This window comes from Plectrocnemia conspersa, unplaced genomic scaffold (genome assembly GCF_051122295.1).
Source record: "Plectrocnemia conspersa isolate PC_06_02 unplaced genomic scaffold, ASM5112229v1 ptg000009l, whole genome shotgun sequence".
NCBI classification, from domain to species: domain Eukaryota; kingdom Metazoa; phylum Arthropoda; class Insecta; order Trichoptera; family Polycentropodidae; genus Plectrocnemia; species Plectrocnemia conspersa.
In genome coordinates this window covers 3,757,286-3,775,928 of record NW_028277173.1, presented here as the reverse complement: position 1 = coordinate 3,775,928, position 18,643 = coordinate 3,757,286, and the positions used below count along the sequence as shown (strand labels likewise).

At 30.8% G+C, this 18,643-nt stretch overlaps 2 protein-coding genes across 2 annotated transcripts; one reads left to right on the top strand and one right to left on the bottom strand.

Annotated features, from left to right (window-relative positions):
* The first annotated feature begins 976 nt into the window (after positions 1-976).
* On the top strand, positions 977-18,117 carry l(2)05287 (WD repeat-containing protein l(2)05287). Its single transcript, XM_088191362.1, has 13 exons — positions 977-1,149; positions 1,222-1,429; positions 1,495-1,772; positions 1,848-2,035; positions 2,484-2,627; positions 2,698-2,894; positions 3,167-3,232; positions 6,585-6,834; positions 6,900-7,123; positions 7,201-7,342; positions 7,812-7,960; positions 8,023-8,211; positions 17,831-18,117. Exons 1-13 carry the CDS (start codon positions 1,019-1,021, stop codon positions 18,071-18,073), a joined length of 2,409 nt encoding a protein of 802 aa, XP_088047488.1. The 5' UTR covers positions 977-1,018; the 3' UTR covers positions 18,074-18,117.
* Positions 11,191-16,858, bottom strand: LOC148231602 (uncharacterized). The gene is made up of 2 exons (XM_088192913.1): positions 16,814-16,858; positions 11,191-11,528 (listed from the first exon to the last, which is right to left on the bottom strand). The coding sequence occupies exons 1-2, from the start codon at positions 16,856-16,858 to the stop codon at positions 11,418-11,420; spliced, it is 156 nt and encodes a 51-aa protein (XP_088049039.1). The 3' UTR covers positions 11,191-11,417.
* Positions 18,118-18,643: the final 526 nt, after the last annotated feature.

Genomic DNA, 18,643 nt, shown 5'->3' with positions numbered 1-18,643 from the left:
TCATTTGTGACGTTTAAAAGGGTTCAACCGAGGTCTAAAAGGCATTTCAGGAATTTTTATACAAATATGTTTCAAAAATTTTTATGACTCTCCAGCACTGTATTAACTCGGAAAGGGTGTATTTTGAATAAATTATCATATTATTGCAGAATAACAAACGTCTTCTATTTGCTTTTAATCTGTCCCCGTGGATTTGTGACTGTCAGTTTAACCAAGGTAATCATCTTTGGGTTTCGGTACTTCTTTTTTTTACCAATGCACCACTGTATATATTAAAAAAATAAAATGTAGAAACTCGCAACAAGTGTTGCCATTACTACAAGAGTGCTAATACCTAGTGTCCATTAAATAAATTAATTTTATTTTATAAATTAAAATGTATATGAATATTTACATTTTTTTTATTTTTAATAATCGCATTTCGCTGATTCTTTTACACAGTAAGAGAAAGGGTAATCAAGTTCAAATTTCCTTTCTATAATGCGATCCTCTTTTCAATGCACTTTTCAAGAACTTGAGATCCGTAACATTGATCATCTGATGAATAATTATATTTATAATTCACTTTTGCATGTTATGCATGTTTGTGCATGTAACATCTCTTTAGTTCTAAACTTGGAATATGTTATATTATTTTATTGGAATATGTTACACATTGTAAATAGGTAGTCACACAAAATTAAAATAGTCTTACGAATGTAAAATTAAAGATTTGATTACTAAGTCAAACTTAATTTTCGTATTTCTAAAATATGCATTTTTAATTTGTGTTTTCTAAATATCCTAACATATATTAATTTTATAAATCTGTAAGAGTCCGTTAAAGTCATTATAACATAGCACATAATAGTTTGAGGTTTTTCCTTATAATATAATATTTGATAGACATTGATTACCAGGGGTGCATTTTCGTGAGATAATTATTTTAAGAATAATACAAAATTATGGTTGAGTTTTATGGGGTTATGGCCAAGACATTTATGAACAGCATTCCTAACCTTAGTTATCTGTCACATTCATGATGGTGTGCGATTCGCCAGGTACTCTATCCGTTATCGATAAACCGTCTACGATGGGTTCATATGAAGTGCGACGTAAAGGTGGAAGAAATTTGATCGAACACCCTCCTCAATTTTCTCCGGACGAAACGTAAACTTACTTTCATAACTTTTTTTTACATGTATTCATAGAAATTTACAGACTGTTTATTATAAATTACAGACTGCTCTTCGTAATATCTCGCCAAAGTGTACAAATTTACAATGTAGCAACAGCAGAATTCTCCACTTCGCTCAGAAACGATGAAAATTCATCACCTATTGTCGGTATGGGATTTCCGACCGACGACGATCGCTCTTTAATTACTTGTAATTCAGAAGGAATTGTTATTAATTGGAAATGGCACGCTGGTGTACAAATTTCTAGAAAAGTATGTTATTACAACTTTTTAAAAAAAAAAAATATTATTAATTTATGTTTATTGTATTGTTTTAGGATTTGCAAATTCCTGAAAATTCAGTCGTACAGTCATTTCATCTTATAAACAATACAGAAGCCTTCATATCTTGGTATAATAGCAACTTAATATATGTCGGAGTTGTATGCTTATCGACTGGTAATATTTTACGGCAACCTAATCTTGGAAAATTGAAAGTCAAAAGTCGTTTATGCATTGCTATTGAAAATTATGATGGAGTAATAGCTGTTGCTTTGTCTAATGGTTCTAATAAGCTATGGATATTGGACGCTGCCAAACCTGATAAATTGCTAAAGTATGTCTTAAAACTCACATATTTATATTATACTTACTGTCAATATTGCTTTATATATTTATATTTTTGTTATAGACGCAAAATAACAGTAAATTTGAGTATTATATCAATGGCTTGGAATCCTTCGTATAATATTCTAGCTGTAGGCGATTCGCTGGGTCGTGTTATTCTATGGCGTGAACCATTCAAGTATTATGTTACTCCGAAGGAAATTTGTCATTGGCATCATTTGCCATTATCTGCATTGACTTTCTCTCCTCGAGGTAAATATATTACTAGTACATTTTGATACTGCAAATACATGTACGTGTTGCTACAAAGCTGCAATATTAAAATATCCTACCAATCAATTAATTTGTTGGTATCCTAAGCACTAGAGATCGATTTTGTAGTAGTTAAGTAGCAAATTATATAAAAAATAAAAATAAACTAGTAGTGTAGTAGGTGACTAATACCTGAAAGATCTGTGTTCGAATCCCATGTGGACCTTAATATTTTTCAATCTATATCATGTCAGTATGATTGAAAGTAGTGATTATTATATAATTATATAATTCCAATAAATCATCACAGATTAGGTTTTTCTAGATTTTCCCATTCTCCCGGATAAATTTTGTGATGAATAATTCAGATACAATTGCGCTTAGTTGTGCATAATAACATCTATTGATTGTGAGTTTATAATTTATTATATATTATATTTCTCTTAAGGTGGATTAATGTTAACCGGCGGGGCTGAACGTGTAGCTGTAGCATGGGGCGACAATTCAAAGAGATTCTTACCTCGTCTTCCAGCTGCAATTCATCATATATCAACTAGTTTTTCAAACGTAGCGATCGCAACCGCAGATAATGGTAACATTAATATATTATTAACATTAATCTATTAAATTAAATTTTAATATTATTACATTCTAATTTTTAGGTATACAAATAGTAGATTCTGGTACATTTCGTGTGATTGGTTGTATCCGCGAAGCAGGCGGATTAGGTGGCGTTCAGGAAATTAGAAGCCAAGGACCTAGCTTGCAATATATACGTTCTATAGCAGGATTGTTGTTACCAGCTGTTTCGGGACATCTGCATCTGTTTTCGACTACCTCAAATACTCTACTTTATACGGTACATTTTCAACGATTGCTTGTATTAGTCAAGAAAGTTTTCAATCTTTTATGTTAAAACATTGCTCTGTATAACTCCACTAAATTGCTGATAAAACACCAGTAGAAGTAAGGTTTTTCTATGCAAAATATTTTTAATATAGCTTTTTTTATTTTTTATTTTTTTTTTAATATAGAAAATCAGTTTGTTTTGTATTATATTATCCAGTTTGTAAACTTTCTTATTCTTTTTTATTTGTGTATCTACATATATATTTTTACAATATTTAACAGATGGACGTCACAAATACAAACATCATTCATCCAGAACGAGAAAATCTCAATCCAGAACAGATAGAGGTAATGATTCAATGCAAATCTAAATCAAAATTTATTTTAGAAAATCTTTATGCTGTATATAAAAGTTGACGATATTTCTAAAGACCCAAAATGGGAGACTATATTTTATTAGACACCACTGATCGAATACATGATTTTTATTATTCCTGTAATAAAATCCTCGTTTAAGATATCCTGTATATATTTTCATTCCAATGTCTTCCTTAGAAGCACCCACTTGTACCGCTCGGTATTTCCTAAATTTAATTTCCACTTATTAATTATATTCCAAGCTGGTTTGATAAATATCTTGAATTATTTGAAAATATCTAATTCAGTAATTTTGTTTAACCTTTACCGGACCAAGTGTACGAAAAAAACGTACGCTCCCAACGTGGGTACGGAAAGACCCCCGATCTTCATACTAATTTTTAGACCTTTTCGACAAGAAATAACAGCATAAAATCAAGTATATGCATTTGAACAATCATTACATATATTAATATCATGGAATTATTATATTTTATAACATTTTATCGTTTTTTTACGTAAAATAAAATTACACTAAGAAGCGTCATCATCGAAGCATGTCATTTTCATCACTGTGGGCGGGCAGAACAGTGTCCGCTATCCCCACTACTACCCGATGTTGCGACAAGTGCTACTGTTTCTCAAACTATTGTATTAAAAATAATATATTTACTTACTACATATTTATTTTTTTATTTATAAATTTATGTGCAGGGCTTTACATATTATCATCAATATTCTCTCTCTCCGAGATCAATATCAAGTGTCTTCTCTTTATTTGATTCCTATATTTATATACATTGCACACGTGACGCATTTCCTTATGACACATTCCATAAGGTAACATGTACACCATCGATTTGTCCCTTCGATCGACCCTCTGACTACATGTGACGCATCATCTCTTTGTGACAAAGAGAACAAGTGTAGTACTGTTTCCAGTTTCAAGTGTCCCATCGATTTATGGTTTCGTTCAAACGAATGATACCGAATAGACCCCTTGTTTGCTCTAATTGCTTTAACATAAACAAACGTTCGTATATCACGATTTTAGGTCGATGAACTAATTACATTGCATCGTCGAAATTGTGTCGCAATCTTATTGAATTATATAATTATAGGAATTTATAGATTCAAAATCAGAGTATATAACATAAACACCGCGCGTATTGAATAAACACTGTCTCAAAAATTGCAAGAGATCCGTTAGGTCCTTGGCGACACCGGAAATCATAAACATTCCAGAGCAATATGTATATCTCGCTCGCACCCAATAGATGAAATACACATTTTATGCATTTATAACCGAAAGTGTGGGCGAAACAAAAATATTTTATCCCAACTGCTTTTTCTGTTATGTTATGAATGCACGCAAAAAGACCAAAACAATAGATTTAATCGGAAATGTATATTGCCTTTGATTCATTATTTTTATTATTGTTTTTACATGTTACACTAAAAAAACACTATGTAATAAAAATAATGATGACAATAAAACTTCTTACATACCTAAATATTATGTAATTATGTAAATTTCATTAATAATTATAACACTAATATATAAAACGATGAAATCACAAAAACACGATGAAAAAAGTAAATTTGCCGTCAACTAAATACCACGCGAATTGAGAAGCGCAGTTTCGTCATCCGTTTCTTCGTGCGACACCGGAAATCGTGCGCATTCCAGAGCGATATATGTATATCTCGCTCGCACCTAATGGATGAAATACACATTTTATGCATTTATAACCGTAAGTGTGAGCGAAACAAAATATTTTATCCCAACTGCTCTTCTTGTTATGTTACGAATGCACTCAAAAATATCAAAACAATGTATTTCATCACAAATGTTTGTTTTTAATCCTTATTTATGTATGAAATCTACTAAAAATTATCAGAACATATGTGTAATGATTTAATACAGGATTACATATAATATGAACTTATTAACATTAGTAATTAAAAAGTTACAACGAAAAATAGCGACTTAGGGGACTTCGAGTCCCCCGCTTGGTCCGGGCTAGGTTAAATCCACTAAAATTTTGAGTAAATTAAACGTCGATTGTGAAAAACAGTTTGTCTTTTCTGGCCTCCAAGATTTTTAACAGTTATAGAAACTTCTGTTGCTGAAATATTATTTTTTCAATAAAATAGTTTTGAAATATAAATACTTTATATCTCGTAAACGATTACCACAATTTGAAACATGTAATATAACAGGACATTTCTCTCGAGAAAGAAAGTGAAAACAAAGTTCGTTAAACATGCTTAAAATTCTGTCAATTGATGGACCAAATGATTAAAATCTAGTATTGCCTTGGTTTAAAAATTTAATCATATAATCATCAGTATATTTTTCTCAGGGTCCTAGAGTTAAACTGAGCAAATTGGATTAAATATTCCATATTGCACATTTATATCGGGGAGTGGGGTGGGAGTGAGGGTGTATTCTTTGAGGTACTTGTATACGTGTATGCTTTGAGAAGGATGAAATGGTTGGAGGAGGGGGGGGGGGTAATTATATTTTTCTCGGGGTCTTATAGTTTAATTAAGCAAATTTGTAACAGATACATAACACATTTATATCGCAACAGTGCCTATGTTTTGAGCAGGGTCTGAAGGAATAACTGTGCAAAGATTGACTTAAATTGATGAAATGTAGGATTGTAAATATGATACTTCTTCATTATAGACAGATTTATTGTTTTGCAATTATATTTTGACCAAAAATGTTTTTTATTATCTTTCCACAAAAATTGTATAAAGGTGTAAAAATGTTTTTTACCCAAAAAATAATAGTATTACTAAAAACACAAGTCAATTATAATGGTGGAGTTTTATTTTGTTAAAAGGTGAATTGCAACTAAAATCTTTAATATCACATTTTTCTCATATAAAAAATATGATTATTATACTTCGTTGTGGAGGTAAAAAAATCTAAAAATAAGGACTGTGGCACAGGGAACACATTAAGGCTATTTAGTCTTTGAATTAGTCTTCGAAGAATGTCATTAGAATAGTTTTTTAAATGTACGGATATACACGTCCGTGGGGAAATTGGTGTACACATGTTTTAAAAAGTCTGCGGGGAGTAAGTAGTTTAATGTGTAATTGTGATCGATACTAAAAAAAATAGCATTACTTACTCTGTAAAAAACGAGACTTAGTAGCGTTTGGTCCTTTGCGTGGTATATATAATTCAGTGATTTAAAATAGTGATTGATCTTGAGACTGAGAAGAAAGTCGCTTCATACGTGTCTATTTATTTATGATTTTTCTTGCTGCTAAGGTGAAAATTGATCGTGATTATGTATCAATATAAATAATTATTTATTTTCAGATCAACGAAATATGCGTTGGCTGCTGTGGTCAGTGGTTAGTCACATGGGAAGGAAAAGTTGAACAAGAACGGATACGGTGGTGGGAATGGAGCGGTCACGACTGGCAACTGCACACCGTTGTCGCTTGTCCTCATCAACCCGCTAGTTTCTCCAGTCTTTGTTTGGCCGGAGATACCCCTGTTACTGTAACAGGAGATACGATGAGCAATCTGCGATTTTGGAGACTCATAGACTCCGTATCTGGATATGGTATGTGTCAATGATATAATTTAGTTTCATTTCATTATTAATTTAAATTTTATAACAAATTTCAGAAGGAAAATCTGTCTGGTACACCAATGCTAAATGCAGTGTCAGTGAAGCTGAACCTGGAGGTGTTGCTTTAAGTAGTGACGGATCCGTTGCCGCTGCCTGGTTTGGAGCCAGATTGACATTTTGGGATACCAACGAAGGCATTCAGAAAGCATCTTTGTCTCATCCTGCTCTAAGACCAAAGGGAAAATTAGTACAATTTGGAAGAGATAGTCATATGCATTTTGTAAGTTGATCATTAGTAAACGATATGAATAACAATCTTGTTATGTATATATTATAAAGCTAATTTAATTTTTGAAGGTTGCCTGTACAACAGACACATGCTTAGCTGTTTGGAATGTGAACACACTGAAGCTCGTTTGGATGGTGAAGCTCAATACTGCTTGTTTGGTGATCGATCCATTCTCTGATCGTGTTGCAGCCGTCACTAGAAGCAATGATGGTACATATATCCTTATTTTATAAACACGGTTTTCACGTATAAACTATTATAATATTTTATTTAAAAAAAATAAAAATACATTATCTTAAATTTAATTCAATATTTTAGCACTTTTATTTTAAAGCTGGACTAAAGATTCTAGGAGAAATCGATTAGAATAAAGATTGAGTAGCAATCGTACACAACAAAAACCGCCAGCGGCGCAATAATTATTTTTATATAAACATTTTTCTTTATCTTTATGTATCATTAATTTTTTTTGTTCACAAGAATTGTACGTTCTGAAAAAAAATTATATTTCCTTGACGATAGAAATAATTGTATGTGCAACTTTTTTATTTAGGGAGGGGAAATTTTATTTTTTGCGGAGCATCCCGTTTTGAGTTCTGGGAAATATGGTCACCCTAGTTATAATACAACTAAGAAGCTGTATTATTATTTGTTAATTTAATTTTAAATTTAATTTTAGTGATCATATTCAAAATGAACAATCCTGAACCACTGATGCTATTGAAAAAAGTCTTACCGCCCGAACAAGGAAAGATTACATCAGCAACGTTCGCTCCATCAGTATTAGGAACATCTGATTTTCAATTATACTTCCTTAGAGAACAGCAGGTATGAACTACTTGATTAATTTATTTGATCGATCTTATTACAACACACTCTTTTTTTTATAGGAAATATTTGTCGTAGAGCGCTCGGATTCAGGAATAGATATCTTACCGCCCCTTGAATCCATAAACAAACCAGCGAAATCCATTCCATCGGCATATAGTGCTTTAGTTGCCGAGAAGCAGACGAATTTGGTATCGAAACAACAGAGCTTATATCAAGCCTTACCTTCGACAAAGACGGCAATCAATGAGGTATTTATTTTTTATTGCTTAATCTCGAATGGTTTTGCGATGAACATGCAGCCGTTATGCAATTGTCGTTGTTCATGTAGTACGCAAACACTTTAATTGGTTAAGGATGATTCGTGTATGAACATACGTATGTAGGTCACGTAGAGATAAATACTTACTAAACTGTTTTATCCTATATTAGTTTGTGGACGTTACTGCTGATTTATTTTGTAATAAATTCTATGTAAATGGTTGATTTGATTCAGTCATAACATAATTTTTGAGAGATGTAAGTAATAAGATAAGTGACGAATACATAAAAGAACTGGGCTCAAATCCCATATGGACCCTAGTGTTTTTAATTTTTGAACATATCTTGAAGATCTGAATTAGTGATTATTATATAATAATAATTCCAATCTATCATTAGATATTAGCTTTTCGTAAATTTTACTAATCTCATGGATGAATATAGTGATAAATAATAAAAATAAAATCATGCCTAGTGAAATATATTAAAAGCTGTAATTATAATTTATAATTAATAAATTAAATGCTAGTCATTTACAGACTGATTTCAGTCTGGTGTCTCACCACTTACTTAGTAGTTTTTGATTGTGTTCACCTCGTTGTAACACATTTGACTAACGCCCGTAATCTTGCAATGGAAGATTTACAATAAATAAATAATGTAATGCAAATTGGTAGGGTTAGGTTGTAAACTTTTTACTGATAATTTTTAATGGTTTTCTGTTGCTTTCTCTATCTCTAAAATATGCAGATATTGTCAATGAAATGCTTACTTTTTAATACAAATTTATTTTGATCTGAAACCTTAAATTTTAATTTTTTCATAATTATGTATCAGTGTTAAATGTAAAAAAGTCTGTTACAAGTCCATACATAATGTTTGAAGCTAATTATATAAATAAATAGATGACATAAAAATTATGTAAAATTCACTATATCAGCTTTCTTTCGCAAATGACGCATATTTGCGTCATCGGCTCTTAATGTAAATTTTCTGAAAAATATGCATATTTTGATTTTAAGCATTAGGACTAATTTTGAGTATCTTTAAAACATTTGAAAAGCAGCTAAACTGCCGAAGACAAGCAAAGCGATAATTAGTGTAACCAAAACTACTTAACCACAATTAGTACTTTTATTTATTTATAATATTTGACACAAGTCCAAAAACAATTAACAATAAACAAAATCCACCGAATAGTATTTTATGTATCCTTTTATCGACATTTGGAAAGTGACCACAATGGTTTTATTTATAAAGATCCACCCGGAAGACATACTCTTGATTTATTAGGAGGGTTGTACATTAATTGACAGGTTTTAACAGTTTATAATTATTTACTGACAATATATTAATAATATTACTGACCATAATAATTTTATAAGTAGTGTATTAAACGAATTGTATTGTATTTTTTAGTCTTACTCTCTTACGCTGTATATATTTTACAAACAGTACTTGATAGATATCTATAAATAAATAAATAAATATCTTTATGCGATTTATATTATGTTAAAAAAGGTGTACGGTAGACCCCCAATAACACGGTAAAATGGGAACGTGCTATTCGGGTGCGTGTAGTTGGGGACTATAAAATACTAATACAATTTTATGCAATAATTATGTACGAATCATGCGCGTGTGGTGAGATACGAGCACCTAAATAGCACATCCCTAATTTACCGTGTTATTGAGGGGTCTACTGTATATTTAAAAAATGTGTATTTACAGTGAAATTATATTTTCACTGGTAGAAATATGATTTCACTAATTAGTCTAGTAAAAGTGTATGAAACACTTGAATTATTATTTCACAGGTCAATATCGATGACACTATATTGTTACAAGTACTGATGATGTGTCGCCCTATTGCCATTGAAACTCAATTTGACAGTTGCGAAATGTCCATTTGTTGTTCAAACTCGAACCAACTTGACCTGATGAAAGTTCTAAAAATAACTATAGTTTTTGCACTTTCATTAGGCCAAGAAGTTGGTTTAGGTTAGGTTTGATTTTGGTCCTAACGAAGGTGATCAGATTTAGATAATATCAAAGGACACTAAAAATAAAAAGGCAATTTTGGAATTTTTGTTTGAAGAGTATAAATTGTTGCGGGAGCTAAACAAATGGTCTTCACAGAAATTTTTGTTTGAAGAGGATAAAGGAAGACAGATTGCTGCAAGAGATAAGAAATGGTGAATGAAATTTTTTTAGGAAGAGAAATTGCTACAGGAGCTCAAAAGCTCTGGTTCTAAACTTTAATAACTTGAGTTTCGAATAGAATACTTTTTTTTAATATTTTAAAAAAGCACGCAAATGGAATTTAAAAACCAGAGTTAAAATTAAGGTGCTATGATATTTCCACAACTTTCACATCTCAAACACTGCCACTGTACTGTATATTTGAGATTAAAGATTTGACCCAAATTTTGTAATTTTTTGATGAGATAATTAATAGAAACGTATAGTATTAAAATTCATGAAATTCTTGGTCTGATTTTCTAATTACTACATATTTCTTATATTTATTTAAAAAATATCATCAACTAAAAATTAACGTTTATTTTTATAATATAGCTTTTTCCGACTTCTGTTTTTTTACACGTGGGTTAGATAGAATTACTAATTCATATTATTTTCGGTTCTATTCTTCTTGGTAAATATATTGAGTAATATTATATGCTACAAAAGTTCCAATTTTCTATTTTTTTAATCATGAAGCCACTTTTTATATTTTTGATAAAGTGTAATTCACCTTTTGTAAATTACAATATTTATAATTAATTGACCTGAGATAATTGTACAAATTAATTTGAAACTGATAATAGTTTAGTTAAATTTGTATTGAAAGTAACAGATAATATTTAATAACTTGGTAATTATACAGATTTTATTAAAAAATAAGATACAAAATCATAATGCGTAATATTTTATTAAAATGTAAACATTTCACAGTAATTTAAAATATCTTTTAAAGTAAATTTATCAGTACATTTATTTTTCTAGATGTCATGTTTTATGAGTACATCTCAGTCGTTATTCTATGATTAAATCTAACATAACAATAATAATTTAAATGGTTTACGAAGTTTTAAATACAATATTCTCGACGTAAGTACCATCACTATTCCTAAGAATATTTACAATATAAAAAATGCAAAATAAATATTTTATACTAATAGAAATCGCCCCATGTTTAAAACTGTCGACCGGTTCGGAAATGTCTACACCTGCGCACCAGATCGAACTTTCTGTATCTCAAGCAATGCCATTGCGGTACTTGTTTCATGTTCTGCATAACGTCCTGCTGTAAATTAATATATTATTATAAAAATCAGATATATATTCAATATTAACTTTATCAAATCACCGTACTTTTTGGCCAGACACGGCCGGATAAGAATACACAGTCGCAAATAACATCACAATCGCCGTTAGGATGATACACCAGTTTGCTTTCATTTTTATTTTATATTTGATAAAAGCACTCTTTGGTTGTTACTGGGTACTGATTGGGAATGTCTTGTTTTTGTAATACGACTCGATTGTTGCCACTGAACGTTACACACTGAATCGTTTGCTCTGTACGTCTCCTTATATATATAGAGGAGGGGTCATTTTAGGTAGTAAGTTTCTGGAAGCACTTATACATATTATCCAGTTTAATTTTGTTGATACCGACGCGTGGAAAGTATCATGATGCATAATGCATAAATTTATTACAGTAATACTGATCATTATTTATTTGATTCAATATTCAATAAAATATATAAAAGCTTAGCTTATTGCTGCTAAATACAACCTTCTTTGATTCTTGGATTGCTATTTTTTAATTTTGGTTCAAACAGTAATGATTTACTAGCTTTTAAATACAGCTTTTTCTCCAACATTTCATCTGACTTTATATGTGACATTGCAACCTAAAATTGTTTATGAGAGAAGCATTCATCTCACTTTAAGTAATCGTCTTTTTGATTTTTTTAATCTTTCATTTTAACGGTGTAAACAAAATAACACAAGTAGTGGGACATCTGACTGAATTTCAAGTCTAAATCAGTGACATCTATTTTCAAATTGCAACATGATAGGCGTTAGCCCAATGCGTTACAACAGGATTAGCCCTAGCTTTTAAATTTGCCATTCAATTGTTTGTTGCCGTGGTCACATTTATGTTGAATGTCTTCATGATCAACTGTTTTCCATTCTAGATTTTTCTAGCATAGTGCTACCAACCTTGGAGGCTTGGGTTTTCAGTGTAGTTAATTCATTTATGACTGAAAAGTCTACAATTACTTTTACATTGATTGGCATTTAAATACTGGTCTGAAAAAAATGAGAATTCAGTGCTTTTTTAATGTTAGTTACTATTTTATCTTTACTATATTTCTTATATATCTACATAAATTCACAAACTTTGTGAATTTATGGTACATATAAGTAGATAAAAGTTTTTTTTATAATTTATTATTCGCTAATGTTTTAGTGATCTTGGCTAAAAATGTTTTTGAGTCAGACTAGGTTTTGTAATATTTAAATTAGTAAATTATGTATATAAAATTTGGTCCAGTTTTGGAATAACTATATTTTCTTCAGGGTCCTAGAGTTTAACTGAGCAATTTTGGATAAGATGTTCCATATAGCACATTTATATTGGGAGAAGGGATATGTTAGTTAAGAGAAATTAAAGGTGTCTATTCTTTAAACTACTAATGTGTATAAAAAAATTGATTTAGAAGTAAGATATCACGGAAACTTTTCCATTGTTCAAAATTACACATTTCAAATGATTAAACTTTAAAAAGACAATGCCCATAATTTTAATCCGACAAGAGAAGGATAAAATATCCAGTGAGGAAGGGAGTGACTTTATTTTAGAACAGATGCAATTTTAGAACAGATGCCATTTAATATGACATATTTATATCAAAAGACAGTGTCTATGTTTTGAGCAGGGTCCTAATGAATAACTATATAAAAATCGATTTAGATAAGGATTATATATCACACATGTAAAATGTGTTGATTCTTTATAGTCTTCTTGAATAATCGATTTATTGTTTTACAATTTTATTTTGCCAACAATGACAAGCGCAACAGTACATGTGTGATCGAGATCGATAATAATACGAGACTCGAGTGGCTTATTAGTTTACTTTATCCAAATTGCATGACAACATCTCCAGTCTTCAAATTTTCACATTTCAAATGTGTAATTTGTAAGATAACTTATATATTATGAAATAACTGCCAGCTTCTTCTTTCAACTTGTACATTGATTGGTACTTAAGTACTTATTTAAATAATATTAAACATATAATTTATTGGAAATAGAAGAATAAACACTTAAGAATCTACGGTATAGGTAGATAAAATTTTGTTATTTTAAATTATAATTTATTAGACCTTCAAGCTGTTTACAGTAAACTTTTTTCTCAGGATTCTAACCATTAGGTTGCTGAGCCATTTAGGATTACTATCTAAATAGTAATGTAACATATACATATATTCAGAATAAGTGTTATTTGTCTTTGAAATAAATACCCTAAAAATCAGACCATTTCTTTAACGATGACGTTGGATCAGACAATTCTTGCCAAAGTAGCAAAAGCTGGATTTCAGCAACCAAAGGGTTAATGCTCTACGGTTTTTGGCTGAGTATTTTATTTTTGGGTCAAGCTTTAGGTTTTGTAATGTTAAGAATCGTTAACTGCCTTGCTGAATTTATTTATCATATATGCATCTTAAAGCTACAAACATACAACTAAAATGCTTATCTGTATCTAGCAAGCAATAACGTAATGAATAAATGCTTTTTTTAATGATTAAGGAACATGGTTTAATTATCGGTAGCAGTCAAAATAAATTGTTTAACATGGGAAATTATTTTTAAATGCAGTAAACAGGAAAACTCTACACTTATCCTTTTACATTTAAGTTACTCTTAGTAAATAAGAACGAATCCATAGCTTAAATGACAAATATCTAGCCTTTCAATCAATAATTATATTTTGTCATGACTAAACTTGATAATTATGGAATGTTGAATAATTGCTGATCATCTTTCTGTTAGTAACCATTTTACAGGTCAAAAGTCAGACCCCACCGTCTGCTGGTTTGATATTTTAATTTAAAAAATATATTTCTTATTTTTGCAGCTATCATCCTAACCTAACCTAACCTTGAGCATAATGCCTTGACCTCCAGTCGATTGATACACTTGAGATTCGAACAATTGCCGTGAGTCATTGTTCTACGGAAGAGTAGTGTGCTGCTTTCTAAAGCGTACTCCAACCTCGTGACCTTACTTCCAATTAATAAAGTAGTTCCAAGGATTTTAAGTCAACAATTCTATTGAATTTTGTTTTGGCTTGTTTTTTGACTGTTTATGTCTTCACGAATTTATCTTCTTACATGTGGTTTCAATTCCCGTTGAAGATTCATCATCAGTATTTAAAAAGTCAGGGTTGTGATCCGTATTAATATCTGTGATTTTTCTCTTTAGAAAAGCAGGAAGATCAGTCGAATATTGACCCTGTCTGTTTTTTATTATAGATTTATTCGCACAAAAATAATATAATAATGCAGAAAAATAAACATATTTATAATGAAAGATACATACAACAGCACAATACCTGAAAGATCTGGGTTCGAATCCCAAATGAACCCTATCTGGGAGATTGGAATTATTGATTGATTAATACATAATTATAATTCTGATCGTCCATTACATATTAGGTTTTCTTAGATTTTCCTAATCTCACAAATGAATAATTAAAATAAATTTGAGCTAGATTGTGCATATTGACATCTATTGATTGTAAGTTGTAATAATAGTATATAATTAATAAAATAGATCATTGCTCTACAGACTGTTTTCGGAAGCATTTTTTTCACTCGGGTTCTTCGTCAACTCCATTTTTTAAATGAATAATTTTGTTGTAATACATAAAGCGCTGATTCAATCATTAGAGTATATTGAAAAGTAAAGACCGTGTTGCAAAATAATCTTATCCTTCAACATTTGACTATAGACAATGTTTATTGTTGAGTTTCATCTGCTAGTACATACAAATATTTTAGGTGGAGACTTTCAAAATGCCATTTTTTTAAGCATTTGAATCATTACAATGTTACAAAAATCGAGGCGTATGGAAGACTTCCATAAACATTATTTGAGGAAGGGATGGGGGGGGGCAGTGGGACGCTCGGCAACGAGCGTTCCCGCTGCGACGCGCCGACACGATTTTATTGCTTTTGGCGTGGATTTTTGACTTCTGAGAAGGGATAATTGTTTTTTTGCGTTCTCCTATTGGTCAAAATTTGGCTTAGATGTGCTTCATTTGATTCTCACTTATTGTAAGTCGTAATATTGTTATAAAAAGTCTTGATATAAAGGTTTTCATTGCGATGAAACGATTTTATTGCTTTTGACGTTCTATTAAAAAAAACGACTACTGACTGGCCAAATTTTGCTCCCCCTGGAAAAAGCTGAAATGATATCCCTGCCCATAAATACTACAAAGTAATGCGATTATTTAAGGTTAATAAACTATAACTAACATAAAAATTCCAATAACAGAAAGAAAGGTTCGAATCTCACATGATTTTTTTCAATTTTTATAGTGTCTGTAATATTTGTGATTTAATATAATTATAATTCCTATCCATCATCAGAGATTAGGTTTTCCTAGATTTTCCTAATCTCACTGATGAATAAAAAAAAAAAGTAAAATCGAGTTAGATTGTGCATAGTGACATTTAGTGATTGTAAGTTGTAATAATAGTATTTAATTAATTAAATAGATCATTGATTTCAGTCTGGTGTGTTTCTACTGAACTAGTATTGGTTGATTATGTTTACCTAGCTGTAACGGAAGATTTACAATAAATTAATAATAATTAATAAAACAGTTCGAGATTAAAGACTATACTATGATCATATTAAACTATTAAAGCTGTAGATAAAAGTATATTTTAGCAGTTTATATACAATATTACTTATCCTATCCTTCTATATCCTCGATACTTTAATCAGTTCCGAGAAATCGACAAATCATTCTGTATATAAATGTCCATAATTTGGTGAATAGATACCGTATATCTCATTTTGAAGCTGACCTTGCTGTTATTTAATTCTAGGTCACATAATTTCGATCATGTGATGATATTTGTCTCGTCACTTTCTTATACTATTTATTTCATTTTTATATTAATTTACAAACCTTGACCGTTCGGGGCAAACTTTAAAAAACCACCATTATACCAAACCTTTTAAGTGACCTTATTAAGTCCATTAGAGTGTTGCAATGGGATTTTGTCAAAGATAAACGTAATTTAAACGGTCGTTAGATGACCCGATTTAGCCTCATCTCGTACGTCGTCGTTGCTGATCAAATCATCGGCTGGCGCAACACCATTTATAATGAAGAGTTAACTTTGTTTGTTGGATGCAATTCATCAGCCGTTGACCCTTGAATTTATTAAAATAAACATGTTTTTATAATTGTGATAAATATGTCTTAAATTTTATTTAATTTATCGTTATATAAAAGCGTGTATATGTCGTCTGTTTATCGTATTTTCTCTACATACACTTGTGTCTGTCTTCTCGGAAGAAAGGTTGTTGTCCTGTGTCATGGTTGCATGTGTGCAATTGCTGCTGTTTGATGACAAAACCTACGTCTTTCCTGCGTTATTTTATTGCATTTAAATTTGTCTGATGGCAAGAATGCGTTAACCTCAATGAATCCTTCCTTTCAGATGATCAACTTATATGCATAATTTTAAACATTTGTAAACGTAACGTAAGTAAACAGCTAACTCTAAAAGGATTATATATTCATCCGATTCTGGTCATCTGTACTGACTATCAAGTAAATCGAGCATTCAGATTAAAAATATCGCTTCGTACCTCATATTTTCTAATAGCCTGTGGTTATTTAAGGGATCATAGTCGGTTCGTGAGTTATTTTTTAATCTTCAGTTGTAAACTGACAGACATTACAATGGAGTAAATCAATGCATACCAATTGGGTAAAGTCAATCAGCCAACGATCATAGCAAGCTGAATGCATCAGTTCCTGTTTATGTAATTTAATGAAATACTATGAATCTTAATGACATGGAAATATTGAAAAAACGACCACTTACTTTTGCTCCCCCCTGGAAAAATCTGAAATCAGTTTCGAATCCATACCTTAATACAGATCATACATAGTGTAAAAATTCGCAAACGTAATTTTATAGACATTATCCGGAAACATTAAAATTTTAATATTACCGAAGGCATTCCCAGCTCTTTATTGATGCAAAAGAACTACAGCATCACATCACGAAAGTATCATTAAGATATGTCTTCATATTGTAAATTTAAGTGTTTATATTGTAATTATAATTTAAGTATGCCAATTTATTACGTCTATTATATTATATGCATTTTATCTAATTGGGATATTCGTATCCCGGTTGCGGCGAGACGCCTTTATCACTTAAGTTGATTGATGCAATTGACACCGTCGGGATAATTGTCTAATGTGTGAACAGCATCACGTAGCCTATCTACGATCCATATTTTGAAATGTTTACAAATATATTTTTACTTTTTTTCAGTTATTGCTGTCTGCGGCCGCCCACGCCCAACCCAAATTGAGCAGTTTGTGTTCTACTGTTCTCCGTGCTTCGATCAGTGCCCAAAAGTTAAAATCAACTCCGGCCATTGAGCCAGAAGTAAAGAGCACTAAAGGGAATGATTCTAAATCGACAAGGAATAACAATAAATATATGAAGATAACTAGTAAAAAGAAGCTGATGAAGGAGTCACTAGATTGGGTGATCAATCTCATCAATAGCTGATTAAATGTATACACATTGAATATAATAAAGTTCTGTTGATGATATGATCTCTTTTATTTTTTAATTTATGATTATCGCCTGCTTCTGTTTCGTTATATTGTATCCTTTTTTTTATTGAATCAGGTTCATCTGCCAGCTCGTAGTTTTTGGATGTTCCATTCGTGATGCGACATAAATTTAATCATGAGAAAGGAATTCATCTATCTTGTCGTGTTGATTTAAATATTTAAATAATCTTTTTCTTGGTGCTATGTTCCAGAATGAGACATGTCCTCCTCCTTATTCAAGCTATCAAACACTTGCTTGAAATATATAAATAAATAGGCGGTAGAGTTGTATATTATATTCATATGCTTTCTTCATGGTTTGAAAGGTGTAATTACTCTCATCTTTTATTTGTCATTCATATTTAGAAGTTATAGTATAGATTTTAACCTTGTGGTTTTTAATTGCTTAAGTAAATGTCACATGTTATGACGTGCGTTTGATGTCACTTGATTAACTAACGTGAATTAAAACGCTTGTTATGTTGTTATCATTCTTGACACAAAGATTTATTCATCACAATCT

Excerpts from the sequence above, each read along its gene's own strand:
- LOC148231602 (XM_088192913.1), bottom strand. The coding sequence starts at position 16,858 with ATGACACAGGACAACAACCTTTCTTCCGAGAAGACAGACACAAGT. Across the intron at positions 11,529-16,813 it reads CCGAGAAGACAGACACAAGT|CAGGACGTTATGCAGAACAT; the intron begins GTATGTAGAGAA and ends ATTAATTTACAG.